This window comes from Oncorhynchus kisutch, linkage group LG3 (genome assembly GCF_002021735.2).
Source record: "Oncorhynchus kisutch isolate 150728-3 linkage group LG3, Okis_V2, whole genome shotgun sequence".
NCBI classification, from domain to species: Eukaryota; Metazoa; Chordata; class Actinopteri; order Salmoniformes; family Salmonidae; genus Oncorhynchus; species Oncorhynchus kisutch.
In genome coordinates, this window is record NC_034176.2 from 64687932 (window position 1) to 64706012 (window position 18081).

The 18081-nt window shown below is 41.2% G+C and overlaps 1 protein-coding gene across 2 annotated transcripts; it reads right to left on the reverse strand.

Moving 5' to 3' along the window:
* Positions 1–4806: 4806 nt before the first annotated feature.
* LOC109887409 (alpha-parvin-like) lies at positions 4807–16610 on the reverse strand. 2 transcript variants are annotated; one of them, XM_020478795.2, is made up of 13 exons: positions 16296–16610; positions 13826–13915; positions 12733–12803; positions 12509–12611; positions 12212–12352; positions 11091–11206; positions 10932–10990; positions 9919–9938; positions 9717–9778; positions 9562–9630; positions 9379–9480; positions 9200–9272; positions 4807–6837 (listed from the first exon to the last, which is right to left on the reverse strand). In XM_020478795.2, exons 1-13 carry the CDS (start codon positions 16429–16431, stop codon positions 6761–6763), a joined length of 1119 nt encoding a protein of 372 aa, XP_020334384.1. In that variant the 5' UTR covers positions 16432–16610; the 3' UTR covers positions 4807–6760. The 2 variants fall into 2 exon arrangements, with proteins under 2 accessions (XP_020334384.1, XP_031666612.1); XM_031810752.1 differs by having other exon boundaries at positions 5835–6837; positions 9379–9630; positions 16296–16595.
* Between the last annotated feature and the right edge of the window lie 1471 nt (positions 16611–18081).

Consider the following 18081-nt stretch of genomic DNA (forward strand, 5'->3'; position numbering starts at 1 on the left):
TAGAGAAATTGGTCATACCTAAGGTGGCTCTGGGTCAATAGGATCACTTAAATAGATTTCAAATTAAGTGTATCTTACATAAAGTAAAATGTTTTTCTGAAAATGAAATACCAGAATGATTCCTCAACACCTGAAGGTTAAATTATTATAACAAAACAGTATATCATAGTGTGTGGCCATTTTTGTGTTGACATTGGCCAAAATTGGACATGCGTTGGAGTTTGTTTGGGAACTATAGACATTCAAGTGCATCATGCAAACAAACCAACTGTGTTAGCAGATGCCATCTTGTGGTCACTTAGAAACAGTGCTTTGTGAACATACTAAGGAACATTGAGTGAGCTGCATATGTCAACTACCTTTATTTTATTTATTTTTTATTTCACCTTTATTTAACCAGGTAGGCCAGTTGAGATCAAGTTCTCATTTACAACCGTGACCTGGCCAAGATAAAGCAAAGAAAGTGCGACACAAACACAGAGTTACACATGGGTTAAACAAACGTACAGTCAATAACACATAGTACAGTATGACCAGGCCATAGTAGAGCCAGAGCTCAGTCAACGACTGACACATTATTGCAAATGTTCTCTCTCTAAGGTCCAACTTCATGTGACCTTAAAACTTTCAACACTGTACACAGCCCCCACTTCAAATTAACTTTCCATGACCAATCATTGTGATGTATTGAACAATGAGAAATTGAAGACAGTTGAAAACAATGAAGTATGAGGATGTAATTTTTTCATGCTGAATATTAAGCTGGGAAATTATGATGTAAACTCAAAGTTGGAAAATATATTTATCTGTGTATATAAATTAATATTCAATAGTAATTGACAGCAAAAAGTGCCTTGACAAAAGGCCAAATTGTGACAAAGGGCTAAACTTGAATTATTGCATACTCCAGCAGTGAATTCAGCAGGCAGTCTGAATTACAGACAGTGGATAACAGGGTACACTTGGGCCTCTCACAAGGAGGGGCAATTTCACTCCTTACCATTCTTACCCTCTGAACTGACATACATACAGACAATCTGCCTGTCCATCCGTTCGTCCTCTCTCTCTTTCTCTCTCTCTATATCTCTCTCTCTCTCTGAGGGTGCCGACACTTAGCCAGTTTCACTAGTCTCCAGGCAACAGCTGAGATTTTGATGTCTAAATGTTTGTGCACTAAATTTCTCTTTAATTCAATTCCATAATGCAGTGTTTGAAGATATGGATCGATGCCTGCTGCCTTTGATGGTCATCCTGGTAGTCAGAGGCATGTCAATGTACCAATCCTGCACTACAGAGAACAACAAGGACCCCATCACATGATGCAGCCAACATGGCCATGCAGATCCTTTCATTGTTGTCTCATCATAGAGGACTATGTGCTAATTCTGAATCACATCACATGAAGGATAAGTGTGCAACCATGTGGAGAACATTTTCTTCTTTGAGTACAACTCCTAAGGTACTGGAAGACCATTATACAGTAAGCATGAATCCTACCAACCCTACCCTGCATTGAGAAGAACAGACCAGGCGCTATCTTTATTCACATATCTTATCTCTTCATAATTACACCCTCTGCCAGATCAATACAAATAGCAAGGGAGAGAGTGGATGAGTTAATCAATTGTCTGTTTTGTAGTAACCTGACAATGTAAATAGAATGCAGAACAGCTACAGCTATAGGTTTGTCTGGAAATGTGATTACCCCCAACAAAGGATATGAACTTCTTGAAGAGGTAACTTCTTAAAGAGGTAACTGGTAATCATTAAATAAGACACATAAGTCCTGGTCAACACATTAATTGAAATAGTGTTTTTCTTTCACAGCATTGCATGTAAAACAGATACAGTTGAAGTCGGAAGTTTACATACATCTTAGCCATACATGTTAATACATTTTAAACTCAGTTTTTCACAATTCCTGACATTTAATCCTAGTAAAAATTCCATTATAGGTCAGTTATGATCACCACTTTATTTTAAGAATGTGAAATGTCAGAATAATAGTAGAGAATTATTTATTTCAGCTTTTATTTCTTTCATCACATTCCCAGTGGGTCAGAAGTTTACATACACTCAATTAGTATTTGGTAGTATTTGACTTTAAATTGTTTAACTTGGGTCAAACATTTCAGGTAGCCTTCCACAAACTTCCCACAATAAGTTGGGTGAATTTTGGCCCATTCCTCCTGACAGAGCTGGAGTAACTGAGTAAGGTTTGTAGGCCTCCTTGCTCGCATACACTTTTTCAGTTCTGCCCACAAATGTTCTATAGGATTGAGGTGAGGGCTTTGTGATGGCCACTCCAATACCTTGACTTTGTTGTCCTTAAGCCATTTTGCCACAACTTTGGAAGTATGCTTGGGGTCATTGTCCATTTGAAAGACCCATTTGCGACCAAGCTTTAACTTCCTTCACGGTTGGGATGGTGTTCTTCGGGTTGCAAGCCTCCCCCTTTTTCCTCCAAACATAACAATGGTCATTATGGCCAAACAGTTCTATTTGTGTTTCATCAGACCAGTGCACAATTCTCCAAAAAGTACAATCTTTGTCCCCATGTGCAGTTGCAAACCGTAGTCTGGCTTTTTTATGGCGGTTTTGAAGCAGTGGCTTCTTCCTTGCTAAGCGGCCTTTCAAGTTATGTCGATATAGGACTCTTTTTACAGTGGATACAGATACCTTTGTACCTGTTTCCTCCAGCATCTTCACAAGGTCCTTTGCTGTTGTTCTGGGATTGATTTGCACTTTTCCCACCCAAGTACGTTCATCTCTAGGAGACAGAACGTGTCTCCTTCCTGAGCGGTATGACGGCTGTGCGATCCCATGGTGTTTATACTTGCGTACTATTGTTTGTATAGATGAACGTGGTACCTTCAGGCGTTTGGAAATTGCTCCCAAGGACGAACCAGACTTGTGGAGGTCTACTGATTTCTTTTGATTTTCCCATGATGTCAAGCAAAGAGGCACTGAGTTTGAAGGTAGGCCTTGAAATACATCCACAGGTACACCTCCAATTGAATCAAATGATGTCAATTAGCCTATAAGAAGGTGCAGGGGTTAAGGGCGCTGTACTGCAGCGCCAGCTGTGCCATCAGAGAGTCTGGGTTCGCGCCCAGGCTCTGTCGTAACCGGCCGCGACCCGGAGGTTCATGGGGCGACGCACAATTGGCCTAGCGTCGTCCAGGTTATGGAGGGCTTGGTCGGTAGGGATGTCCTTGTCTCATCGTGCACCAGTGGCTCCTGTGGTGGGCTGGGCACAGTGTGCGCTAACCAAGGTGCACTGTGTTTCCTCCGACACATTGGTGTGGCTGGCTTCCGGGTTGGATGCGCGCTGTGTTAAGAAGCAGTGTGGCTAGGTTGGGTTGTGTATCGGAGGATGCATGACTTTCAACCTTCGCTACAACTCCCGTACGGGCTCGGGAGAGACGATGAGACAAGATAGTAGCTACTACAACAATTGGACAGCACGAAATTGGGGAGAAAAGAGGGTAAAAAAAAAATCTGTGTATGTATAAGTGAAATAATCTGTCTGTAAACAATTGTTGAAAAAATAACAGACTTGCCAAAACTATAGTTTGTTAACAAGAAATTTGTGGAGTGGTTGAAAAATGTGTTTTAACGACTCCAACCTAAGTGTATGTAAACTTCCAACTTCAACTGTAGATTAATCTAAACCGAGCAGGACTTTCCATCTACAAACTTCACTGTCTATCCAGCAGAAGGTATCTGCCAGTAAACCACAGCCATTAGAGAGAGATTATGGCATAACCGATTTCTAAAATGTGATTAAAACCAGATGGGAGTGCAGATTGTATGAGGCAGAGGGTTTTACGGTATCACACAAAAGCATGTTTTTAAAGCAGAGTTTCATGTCCTGCCATCTAGAAAAAAATCACTTTAGTGCTGCACATCTTTAAGCAAATTAAGAATCTCTCCCTTTAGAAATGTCTTTAAGCAACAAACAGGAATGATGTGTCTATAAACGTGATATGCATTGCTGCCTATCTGCTAATCTCTTGACCGGATTTAATTACAGAAAATCTCAAAACTCTTACCAAACATAAATCAATATCTTCCATCTATTGTTGAAATATGTGTGAAGAATCATGGAAAGGAAAAAACTGATTGCTTAAGCCATTTTCCCTGTGTGCAATCTTCAGCAAGAAATGTAACAAACCATCCATACAAAAGGAGTACAAGGTAAAGCCTTTACACCCATATGCTACATAGAAAATAGGAGCTTTCAAGTAACTTCAATGAAGGACCAATTCACTCTTTCAGATCAGAATCCGTGGTGCCAATCAATAGATGCCAACATAAAGTGCCAACCCTGTAATAACTATGAACCACTTATCAGTAGTATTACTCACTTCTTACCTCACCTTTTGTGTGTGCGTCTGTTTTCTCAGCATAAGAGCAGCTCTTACACTACAGAGGCAAGAGAGTATCATGTCTGTTAGTCATGCGTAGAGGCTTATTTGATATAATGAATGGAGGGAGGGATGTAGAAGATGCGATGGGAGGGTAATTACTTTAATGGCTGCAAAGGCTCCTGTTCAAAACACCTTTGCGCACAATGGTTGATTATGGATGGTCATTTCAGCTTTCTGATGAAAACGCAGAGCTCTTAGTCTCTGGGCTTGACTGATAATAGCATGACCAGAAATGTGTCAGAACAATGAAGTACTGAAATACATTGTCACATTCTCCCCTAAAGGTCTAAGCCTTCAGTTCTGAGCTTCAATTCATGGAAATAGTGTTATTTGTTAAACGCACCACAAAAAGCAAGATGAAGACAGAGGGTCAGAGGTTATACAGTATGATGTATAGAAAGATAGCAACTCAGTTCACAAGAGATATGACCAAGAGTAAAAACAGAAATATCAAGAAAACAAAGAACTGAGCTATGAGTATTTTCTACTTTAGGTAACGCACTCATTTCTCCTCTCACTAATTTCTGTGCTGAATTAAATTAGTTGACATGACACACTAAAAGCATCTTAACTAATCTTAAGTGTCTGTAAATTGAAAGAAGTGAATTTCAATTCCTAAAAAGAAGCAATTAAATAAAAGAAACATGCTACATAGATCAAATCAGGCACAAAGAAATTCCACTGAAACTTCTATTGTACCCTTGTCATGCATTATGTGCTGTGCTCAGTAGTGTTGTTACTCAAAGGAAAAATGTGACCTTCCTATTCGCAGCTAAGCACTTAGCAAAGCCACTCCGTCAGTGTGTGGTAAGCAAATTCATTCATGAATTGCATGTAGAGCACCTCTACTTCTTGGGAATACTGTAAGCTAAATTCTCTTTGTAAAGCAGCCACTTCCCCCAACATCCACAGTCCCATACAGTATTATTTGTCTATGAAACGGTACAATGTCAGGTGTAATGAAAGTTGGGTAAAGTTATGTTAAAACCACCAAATCCTGATGGTATTTAAAAAAATGTATTTAAAAAAGGCAAGTCAGTTATGAACAAATTCTTATTTACAATGACGGACTACACCGGCCAAACCTGGACGACGCTGGGCCAATTGCGCGACGCCCTATTGGACTCCCAATCACAGCCGGTCAGAATGTCTGTAGTGACACCTCTAGCACTGAGATGCAGTGCCTTAGGCCCCTGTGCCACTCGGGTGCCACATTTTCTTGTGCTCTTCTATATTTCACTTGATGAGATGGCATATTAACAACACAGAGCATACAAGTTTCCATGGGAAGGAATGCCACAAGTTTGCTACAGCACAAGGCCCATAATCAAAACTGCACTCAGACCACAACATAGAAAGAAATGATTACGACCTTCAAATTAAAGTACACAATGGAATCGATTTTGGTCAAATTCCCACACTACATTCTCAGCACTACTAGCTAGTTCTGTTGAATATAGTGTATGTTTTATCGTTTTAATTCATACTCCACTCTTGAAACTGGTACTGTACTGGGGTCTTGCTGTTCTGTAGTTTTAGTAAACACTGCTCTGGAACATTACTTTACAAACCTTTTTTATGAATAGATTATAAACAAATAGTCAAAATTAGCCATACATCATGCTTTGGATAAGTACAAAATATTTTCAAGACTAACAGCTTCATATCATTTATCTAAAATACTTTCTTTGGTAAATGATGAGCCAAAATGTCACTAAAAGGTAGGCTATTTTTAAAGCACAATGACCAGTATTAAAATATATAAAATTAGACATAAACCAAACAAAGGTAAAGATATGCAGCATGGCAGTATATAAATTAATAGTGGGTACTATGGGGTGCCACTGCGTTATAAGCCCAAAAATCAAAAACATTCTGAGCCAATTCAAAACTTCTGATTTCTTTCAAAAGATGGGAAGTAAATACTTTGATAAGCACAAACCCAGCTGTCATACATTCAATACATCTATATTCTGTTCCTTCATGTAGTCGCAAGTGAATCCAAGTAGACTTCAAACGGTTTCGCCCTGGAATGACATGGGCAAGAACAATTCAACATGGCAATGACTCAACAATACCACGGCATAATCAACAATTCATTAAGTTAACCTTCAATAATACTGAAATATATCTGTCTTTTCATATCCAAGTACTTTACAACATACTGTGCTGTACTTGTGTTTTAGTGAGCCTTCAGCAGGACAAAGCTAACACAGGTGTGCTTTCCCTATTAGATGCATCGTGTTTGCCCTGAAATATACATCTAAACAGGGCATTTGCTTGATAGATACGTCGATATAACTGAATGAACAGTGAAGCTCCCGTCGTTATTCCACATTTCTGTATTTGGTGAAGAGGTTGTAGAGTACCCTCAGAGTAGACTTCAGGTCACAGTTCACAATATCTGCCAAAAGATCAGAAAAACCAAAGGCAGACTTTAGTCTGGGAAACATTTACTAGAAAAGAATCTAAAATGACCCAGATTCAGAGCTACGATTTACATGCTATATGAAACCTTCTTCAAACATTGCCTGTAATTGGAACCAGCTCCTGTTACTAGCTACTGTATACTTAAGACACAACACCTATAAGATCTACATTAGCCCATTACATCCAGTGAGGCAAAACTGGCCTCTTTCAGCTACGCTGTGAGGAAAGATGCATTATAAAAACAGATGCTTCCATGAAGCTGTTTTGATTGCAGTGCGCTCTAAGTAGGCCTATTGCTATAATTTGGCATGCAACCACCTTTAAATCAAAGCTAAAGGGGAACACTTAAATGTTACAGCCCAATGCAGTCATCATGTGCCACTCACTGGTGCTTGACCGTACCATTAAAACTATTACAGGCCTCAGTTCAATTAACACAACGGTCACATAGTAATACCCAGGGGGAAAAAGTAATCCCACATCAAATAGGGCAGCAGGTAGCCTAGCGGTTAAAAGCGTTGGGCCAGTAACTGAAAGGTTGCTGGTTCGATTCCCCAAGCCGACAGACTAGGTGAAAATGCTGTAGATTTGCGCTTGAGCAAAGTAGTGCCTATAATTCGCTTTGGATAAGAGTGTCTGCTGAATGACTAAAATGGAAATATGTGCGCTCTCTCTTGGTTGTTATGATTAGAAGGCATGCTCTGATTATATATAGAGTGTTGAGTGAATACTGCCCCAAGGGAAAAATATTGGCAATTTAATATTTTTATCCCAAAATGTTGAAATTCTGTTGTCACATATCTTTCTTTCAGAAACAATGTACAGTGGGGCAAAAAAGTATTTAGTCAGCCACCAATTGTGCAAGTTCTCCCACTTAAAAGGATGAGAGAGGCCTGTAATTTTCATCATAGGTACACTTCAACTATGACAGACAAAATGAAAAAAAAATCCAGAAAATCACATTGTAGGATTTTTTATGAATTTATTTGCAAATTATGGTGGAAAATAAGTATTTGGTCACCTACAAACAAGCAAGATTTCTGGCTCTCAAAGACCTGTAACTTCTTCTTTAAGAGGCTCCTCTGTCCTCCACTCGTTACCTGTATTAATGGCACCTGTTTGAACTTGTTATCAGTATAAAAGACACCTGTCCACAACCTCAAACAGTCACACTCCAAACTCCACTATGGCCAAGACCAAAGAGCTGTCAAAGGACACCAGAAACAAAATTGTAGACCTGCACCAGGCTGGGAAGACTGAATCTGCAATAGGTAAGTAGCTTGGTTTGAAGAAATCAACTGTGGGTGCAATTATTAGGAAATGGAAGACATACAAGACCACTGATAATCTCTCTCGATCTGGGGCCTACCATCAGTAACACACTACGCCGCCAGGGAGTCCCGCCAGGGACTCAAATCCTGCAGTGCCAGACGTGTCCCCCTGCTTAAACCAGTACATGTCCAGGCCCGTCTGAAGTTTGCTAGAGAGCATTTGGATGGTCCAGAAGAAGATTGGGAGAATGTCATATGGTCAGTTGAAACCAAAACAGAACTTTTTGGTAAAAACTCAACTCGTCGTGTTTGGAGGACAAAGAATGCTGAGTTGCAGAACACCATACCTACTGTGAAGCATGGGGGTGGAAACATCATGCTTTGGGGCTGTTTTTCTGCAAAGGGACCAGGATGACTGATCCGTGTAAAGGAAAGAATGAATGGGGCCATGTATCGTGAGATTTTGAGTGAAAACCTCCTTCCATCAGCAAGGACATTGAAGATGAAACATGGCTGGGTCTTTCAGCATCACAATGATACCAAACACACCGCCCGGGCAACGAAGGAGTGGCTTCGTAAGAAGCATTTCAAGGTCCTGGAGTGGCCAAGCCAGTCTCCAGATCTCAACCCCATAGAAAATCTTTGGAGGGAGTTGAAAGTCCGTGTTGCCCAGCAACAGCCCCAAAACATCACTGCTCTAGAGGAGATCTGCATGGAGGAATGGGCCAAATTACCAGCAACAGTGTGTGAAAACCTTGTGAAGACTTACAGAAAACGTTTGACCTCTGTCATTGCCAACAAAGGGTATATAACAAAGTATTGAGATAAACTTTTGTTATTGACCAAATACTTATTTTCCACCATAATTTGCAAATAAATTCATAAAAAATCCTACAATGTGATTTTCTGGATTTTTTTTTCTAATTTCGTCCGTCATAGTTGAAGTGTACCTAGGATGAAAATTACAGGCCTCTCTCATCTTTTTAAGTGGAAGAACTTGCACAATTGGTGGCTGACTAAATACTTTTTTGCCCCACTGTATGTGTACAGAATGAAGTCACCCACCCTCTGCCCGTGGCTTGGGTTTCTCCAGGCTGCCATCTTGCATCAGCTCAAAGGAGAAAGCCACATTGTGCACCTATATGGGAAAAGAGATCCAGCATGAGCCATGCCAGTCCAGTAAGCAGCTCACTGTAAACTATTTGTAAGAGATGAAAATTAGTCAGATTCACAATGTAGCCTACCTTTTGGTCAAAATGCTCTGGCGTTAGGAAGAAGTTGAAGAGAGGAACAAAGTAGCCCTCAAGCAGTCCCATCAGTAACACAAGGTACACACCATCAGCAAACTGCATGACAAGTAGAACAACATACCAATAACGACCATGTTCATAAGCAGGTATATTAAAAGGGAAACAAAGTAATCTCACCTGTGTGTCCAATTCAGACACCTCCAGGTTCAACTTGTTTAAGTGCTTGTTCACAAAGGTGATCAGAGTCTGCAAGAAGGGCAGGTATTCAGTCAATTTTAATGTTACACAAACAATGAATACCTTCGATTTTTCGAATTAGGATGGAGACTTGCCTTTTTCACCACATTCAGCTTGTCTGGTGCATGGTCAAACAAAGTGTCAAACGCATCTCGCTCTGAAAATGAATAGAGGTGAAATGATTACAATAACAGAATGTTCATTTTAGTAACACAGAAGTAATACAATAGTAATAATGTAATGGCTAATTAACTCAAATTAATACATGGTAATATGACACATTTTGAAAATGCTTACCATGTCTTCCTGATAGAGCCCTGCAAGAGAAGAGAACAAAGTATTTCAGCACTGGTATCGTACTGTGTAATCACAGCGCTGGAGAACGACATTAGACGAAACAGACAAGTTCAAATGAGAAGAAAAAATTAACTAGGACTTTGTTTAAACTGGAAAATATTAACTGAATGCAGATGGTCTAATCAAGAAAGCCAGGCAGAAAGACAAAAAGAGATTTGCGTTGTGGTTCTATCCCAGGAGCAGTCCGATCAAACGCTGTGTGGTGGGCCTGCCTGGTGGACATGTGCCCGGGAGGCAGTGGCTTGTCTTCACGGTCCAATCTTCCCCGGCAGAGACATGCTTGAGCAGCTGCTGCCCCTCGCAGGACAACAGCCCAGGGCCCCCTCCCTCTTATCTCCAGAGCTGATTTGCACCCGTTGGACCACTATTAATCAGATGCAGCTCCATAGAGCAGTGGTGTGGCTGGCAGGAGCAGAACCCCCAAACCCTCCTCCCCTCACTAAATCTGCCCATCAGCATGGGGCTCCAACTGTCCATATCAACCCCCCAAGGTGTTGGCGTGTCCGCATTGTCTTTCCGCTTTAACGCGATACCGGGAGAGGCCGTTCCATTCCCCTCATCAGTCCCTCAATTGTTCCAACTGCTTCAATGCCCAGCGGACTCATTTGCTGACTAATTTGTAAACAGATATTTACAGACATGTGATTCGCCCTATAATCACCTTGTTTTGAATGACCTTTCCAAGGCAAAGTACATGATTGTGTTCGGTTCTCATCCCTCATACTTATACCTCCATTAACTTCGAACATGGAAAGCAAATGACACAATTAACATCATCTTCACTGACAAGTTCTAAGGCCATCTTTCCTTAAACATTGGCCTTCATTTTCTTGGCTGCCTCTGTAAACAATTTTCCAATATTTTCTCTTCATACCCTGAGGGTCTGATAAAGGCCTTGTGGAAGACAGACATCTGCACATAGTTAGTTAAAAAGGATGACAGTGAAGACATACTCCGTGTTCCCTGTGATCTCTTCCTGAACCTGGCGAGACTGCAGGATCCCCTCCCGTTTCTGTAGGGAAAAACAGACAATTATCACATTTGGCAAATATTTCACTTTTTTTCATGGTTTCCCTTTTCATATTACAAAATGTATCAGGAAAGGACTATACCTGTACAACCACAACTTGAATGGACACATGATCAGGTAGGCGGATGGGGGCGCGGCAGTGCTGAGACAGCGCCACCAATAAATGGAGGATGGCCACGATGCTTTTAGCATGGACAGCTAGGGGAGAACATAGGAAAGGAAAGAGGGAAGGAACGAGAGGAATGTTATAGTACATCCACTGGGCATTGTCATTAAACAGATGATGCACACGCTGGTGCACTGGAGCAGGGTTCAGATAAGGAATTATCTTTTTTCACAATTAGCAAGATAGGCGACTCTCAGCTTTCACAATGCCAAGTTGAAGGTTAAACAAAGGTCAAAAACAAAACGATGAACTCCGTGTAAGGGAAACAAACTAAACTTGTGTCTTTGGGGTAGAAGTAATGTGCCTTTGTTAGAAAACTGTTACAACCAATTCCATTCTTGTTGTCTGTTGTGTCAAAGCGATTAATGTGACTGATACACCGAGCTGCAAACTACAGCTTCTTGAAAGATGGAATTCCAAACATGCTCATTTACCACAAAAATATTACATTTACTATTTAGAGAACCTGTATGGGAGGATGTGAGTGAAAAACAAAGGGATTAGCTATCCTTTGATCACAGTCAGAAACAATCCTATTGATTTCCTCAAGTGCTTTTAGATCATCTACAAAGGATAAACCGAAAATTAAACTGAAATTTAAGAGAATTAGAAGGTTGCAATACACCAAAGAACAATAAACCAATGGAGAAAAAACATGGCTTCAGCATATTCTTAAAAAATAAACATGGCAAAAAATTGAATTGAAAAATGATTTTTTTTAGTTGACCTGCTGTGTACCTTGACCTCCCACCACTTGAGACAGGGATTACTTCTATGGTCATAATGTCAGAGGGTCAGCAGGGTGCAGATTAGTCCAATGTGAACTTTCTCTGTGCCTCTCTGTCACCCAACAAAATGACCAAACAAGCAGGGTAAAAACAATTATGACCTTATTACATTACCTTTACGTTGTCTTTTACACACACACCATTGGCATAATTATAATTTTGATCAACACATTCCAAATGGTTTATTAACAAATTAATAGAATACCAGGGATTTGAGTGAAACAGAGCTCTGTGAAACATGTCACCTACAGTCAATGGTCCATTTGATGTTTCTGATTGAGACCTTCAGAGTGTCGTTGATCTTCTCCAGAACTGTCTGCAACTTCTGCTTCTGGGCTATCTCAGACTGGGTCACCTCAGCCACATTCAGCCGCTCACCCTCCAGCTTCTCTGTAATACAAAGATAAATAAATATGTTTTATTGTCACATACAACGAGAACACAGGGAGGACCATCAAATCCAATTGGAATCAGACAAATACCAGAGGATAATGTGCTGCATTGCAAGCATAGAAGGGATGTTTTGGAGGGAATTAAATACTTTACCAAAGAGTTTCTGCAGAACCTGCCCATCGTAGAGGTCCTCAGCCAGGTCTTTGACAATGATTCTCTCCCCCACCAGCACATCATTGATCCAGTCTATGAGTACCTGCATATAAAACCTTATATAGAATTTAACAGGCACATACAAACTGTACATTCATAAGGCCCATAATATCGCTTTCCAATGCTTTGATTGTGACATACAGCAGTCATTTTATATCTCACACCTTCATCAGTTCTTGCAGTTTGGGGTCATTCCTGGAGTTAGGGTCAACCATGGTGCGGACCTCATTCTCCTCTAGAACCACACACACACACACACACACACGTTTAGAATATAGACAATGTGAAAGAGCATGAGAGTTTGCTGACGACACAACGATGAAGATGGCCTACAGGGAGGAGGTCAGAGAACTGGCAGTGTGGTGCCAGGACAACAACCTCTCCCTCAATGTGAGCAAGACAAAGGAGCTGATCGTGGGCTACAGGAAAAGGTGAGCCAAACAGGCCCCCATTAACATCAACAGGGCTGTAGTGGAGCAGCTCGAGAGTTTCAAGTTCCTTGTTGTTCACATCAGCTACGAACTATCATGGTCCAAAAACACCAAGACAGTCGTGAAGAAGACACAACAAAACCTTTTCCCCCTCAGGAGACTGAAAAGATGTAGCATGGGTCCCCAGATCCTCAAACGGTTCTACAGCTGCACCAACGAGAGCATCCTGACCGGTTGCATCACCACCTGGTATGGCAACTGCTCAGCATCTGATCGTAAGGCGCTACAGAAGGTAGTGCGTACGACCCAGTACATTACTGGGGTCAAGCTTCCTGCCATCCAGGACCTGTAAAATAGGCGGTGTCAGAGGAAAGCCCATAAAATTGTCAGAGACTCCAGTCACCCAGGTCATAAACTATTTTCTCTGCTACCACACGGCAAGCGGTACCGGAGCGCCAAGTCTAGGACCAAACACCTCCTTAACAGCTTCTACCCTCAAGCCATAAGACTGCTGTAAAAAATGACCTCAATTAACCTGTACCCCCGCACACTGACTCGGTACCGGTACTCCCTGTATATAGCCTCGTTATTGTGTTACTTTTTACTTGAGTTTATTTGGTAAATATTTTCTTAACTCTTCTTGAACTGCAAAGGTGGTTAAGGGCTTGTAAGTAAGCATTCCATGGTAAGGTCTACACTGCGCATGTGACAAATAAAATTTGATTTGATTTGAAAGAGCGAGAAAGAGAGAGCATGTGTGTGTGTGTGTGTGTGTCTGTGCGCGTGGGCATGCGATACACTGCAGGAGTGAAGGTGGAGGCCTTACCCAGCATGGTGTCCTCTGGGTCCAGCTCAAAGGGGATGGGGCTGAGTGGCAGGTTGATGGCATTCATGCCCTCCTCCTGGAGCTCAGACACTGCAAAAGCAGAGAAGCAGAGACCTTTAGTGGCGTGACTCAATGTGTGACAGGCTAATTATTATACAACTGTGCTGAGACCTCCATTGAGTTAATAGGCACAAAAAATTTGTCCAGCAGAGAAAATCGGAGGGCAAGTCAAGTAGCATCAGCAACACACAACATTGGCCCTCATCATCTCAGCAGTAAAGCTCACATGTACACAAATAACAGAGAGAGTGAGTCTTTCCTCCACTCACCTAAGGTTGTCCTCTACACTCATTCCACCCAATTTAGGGCTCTTTTCTTCAGGTTAAGCTGTGCTCTTCATGCCAGGTTGTCAGTATTATGGCACATTGGTCTTACCAGGAAGAGTTGGCTCACAACGCATGTCTCTAATTATAACCGGTTATCTTTGGTCACGTTCGGGTTAGCCAGGAGAGAGAGAGCTCAGTCTAGCTTTGATCAATAAGATGAAGCGCCTCATTGTAGCCAGTGATAATACTACATGGGGAGATTCCCAGAATGAGCCAATCACACTATTACCGTAAATTGGAGGAGATGTAAGAGAGTGTATGTCTATTAACTAAGCATTCATGGTCAGTTGCTCTGATAGCCCAGACCATGCTGATAGCCATTACCTCTTTGAAAAAAAGCTTTCTCTCTGAGACACATCGCCCCACACAGGACAAGGCCATCCTCTCCATCCAGTTGCTAGGCGTTCATAGATCTAGGCTCGGTCTCACGCTGCTGTCCTGAGCATCCACCTCCTTCCCTGATCATTTCACTTACCTCGCCTGGCGTTGAGCAAATTGGCACATGTGGGGAATTCACACAGGTGATGTGACAACCTGACCACTCTGTCTGGCCATGGTGCCAGCACTGCTAGTTCCTGTCCGGACCAGTTGATATGTCAGTAAGATCCCTATAGCACTGATGCAGAGCTGCATAACATAACGTGATAAAGGCCTGCAGAACAAACTACGATATGTTTTTTTTTCTTCATGTTCCTCCCAAAGAGAGAAAGCGCCCCCTGGAGATGTCAACATCCTGTTAGTAATCAACACCAAGATCTCCCTCTGCTGTTCAGGCCTAACCCACAGAGACACCTTCCTCCTTCCTCACACTAAAAGAGCTGCATCCATTTGGTTCTTCAACAAATTGTATAACCAACGCAAAAGCGTCATCTGGATAATGTAAACCTCTCTGTCTGTCTCTGTCTCTCTGATCTGAAAGGACTGCTCCTCAGTTCACAGGCAGAGACACAACATGGTTTACAATAACGCTCTTATGATTGAAATACTGCATGTTGCTGTCATGGCAGCGGAGAGGCCATCCATGGAACAGACCCCTACAGGACCAGGTTGGACGGTATTTGTTCAGTATTTTTGGTGAATGGGGCTCAGCTGCACACTCACTTTCACATGCCCCTCAGGAGTATATGTAGGGCATGTCTGTATCCAAAGATACGCTTCAAATGTAATTAATGAAAATGGGTCAAAGTGTCTTCCAAGAAACATTAAACAATAATAGTGCTTCAGACTTTTAATCATACTTGATGCTTGCTCATTTACCAAAAAGATTCAACGAAAACTCAAGTGCTTGTCTAATTCATACTTCATTGAAGGTATGATTTAAATAAATGTGAAACTTTGAAAGCCTTGGCAGCCTCTGGTCTGAACTCAGGCAGTGGTTGTGCTGGAGAGAGCATACGACTTTTTCCTCATTCCTTGGTGAACACATCTGTGATGGAATATCAGCAGCCGCTTATCCTTACATGGCAGTAGCTCAGCCATGTGTACTGTAAACACAGACACACACAGCCTTCTCTCTGCTATGGCTTGGACAAACACAATGTAATACAACTCAAATAGATCCTGTCCCCCTCACCAAAAACAAAATTATCCAAATTATTATCACAGTTATTTGATGATAGATTCAGACATCAAACATGAAGAGGGCCTTTCAATCACCATCCCCGTTGTCGTATAACAAAATACGGACGAGCTCCGACTGGGAATGTTTTTTTTTCTTCCACCTCAGAATTTACATTCGGGAACTCGGGCATCTTTCCAGAGCACCGAATTTCCGACATGAAGATCACATACGCCATGATTTGACCTAGTTTTTTCCGAGTTCCCAGTTGTCATGAAAGCACCATATAGCAACGTTTCTTAACTTGTTTTCACGCAAAAACTGTCATTAATCTATTCAACAAAATGATTAATTCTGAAGAGGAAAAAACGGTGGAATGTGTCTATTTATAGCATATAGCCTAATGTAGCTTACCGTTCAACATGAATCGTATTTTATTTATATATTTTTTAGCTTTCGTGATGTCAACCTTTTTATGTAGATGCCTTAATAATAAATAAATAAAAATATAGCCTAATGAACGAACCTTCTTTTGCCTTTTTTCTTCTGGCCAAAGTTCCCCCAAGTTTTCCGAGGAAAGAGTCATCTTTTTTTCTTGAAGGTGGTGATTTTGGAGTCGGAGATTTGGGAGAAGAAGGTGATTTCTGTGGCGAAGAAGCCATTTCCAGTTTTTACTGGATATTCAAGCTATTGAGACTGTTGTAGCCTATCATAGAAACACAACTTTCTGCTTGTCAAAGTTTACGGAATAGACAACGACGGAAACGGAATTCCAAGTATTTGCGCAGCCATCCGACTTCTCCCTGTTATTTGATTCCCGTACACATCCCGTTCCCACCCACATTTTATGGATATGGAAAAAATAAGATAGCCTATGTCCAGCTATGAGGAATAACGGTATTGTGAAGCATGAGCCGATAATATAAAAGAATCAGAGGGTTTTCGATTATATTCATAGGAAAATTAAGTCCAGCGAAATTATCAAACGTATTTTTCCACTATCCAGATTTATTTACTTTCAGCAATATAATTCTCCATCAGTTTATTTTACTTTTGCTAAACATGAGTTTCCATGGGGCTAGAACAAGGCCAATACAGGAAATATCACCAATGATATACAGCACACTCGTTCTGCAGTCCTAACATGGAGTGTAACAAACTTGTTCAAGGAACCCCTATCCGTAATGGGGGAGAATGGGCAAGGCAGCGGACTCAATCAGTGTTCAGCCAGATCAATACATGATTGCTTATTTACCTCGTTCTGCTAATGATCTGGTGAACTTGGTCTAGCTAGCACAGCTGACCAGGCAAGTGGGAGCTGTTAGCAAAGCAAGGACATTCAAGCCTCTACTTGACAACACAGGCCTACACATTTCTGCCACATTATTTACCTCCAACATGTTGGGATGTAATCAAATATGCAGATGATAATAAATACATTTTTGTGTGTTGTTTTTACATTAATAGTAACATACTCTTGCTGTCTAGTTTTATGAAAAACTTTGGGTGAACAAAAGGCCTATTGTGCAGCCAGTGCAGCCCTTTTGCCCTCTCTTTTGATACAATTATGTGAACAAAGCCATGTAAACAAAATGCACAATGGCCCTGGCCTTGCCCTGGGCTGTCATTAGAGGAGACATTTCCCATGCAGTACTGTTGGACTATCTGTGGCATGGCCCTGGTGCAGACAGTGAGGAGCCCCTCTGGTCAGGACGTCTGGGGCCACTTCACCCAAGAGCTCTAACATTGAGTTTGACCCATCTGACCAAGCTTTCAAATGCATTTCTCACTAGACTGACGTTCTCTTATTTGACAAGAGATGGACAGATATTATCATAGAAGCTTGTTTTAAGGCAGGCTTTAAGAATGACATAATCAAATTGACTCATATTAGCACTCAACTGATATGACTAAGAGCATGCTTACCAACTTATAGGTTTTTCTTCTGCCATCAGGAGTCATACAGCAAAAGGAATAGAAGTCCTAGATACAGTATTTCACCTGAAACATGGTTGATAATTAACACATGTAGATATTACTCTTCTGAGATACATTTACTGTAACAATGTGTATTTTTTTTGCTTATGGGAACATTTGTCTTGTTTCATTTAAGGGAATGATTTGGAAAGTGCTAAGAAAATGAAATTGTGAATTTTATTTATTTATCCTCTCCACAGCGTTCTATTTTCATTGCCACTCACAGCTTCTGTAATTTCATTGCAATTTCAGCCTCAGATTGCTGTTCTTTTTTAATGCAAATCATTGTTATTATATAACCTGTGTGAACGACAGTTTTTTTCCATTTAAGATAA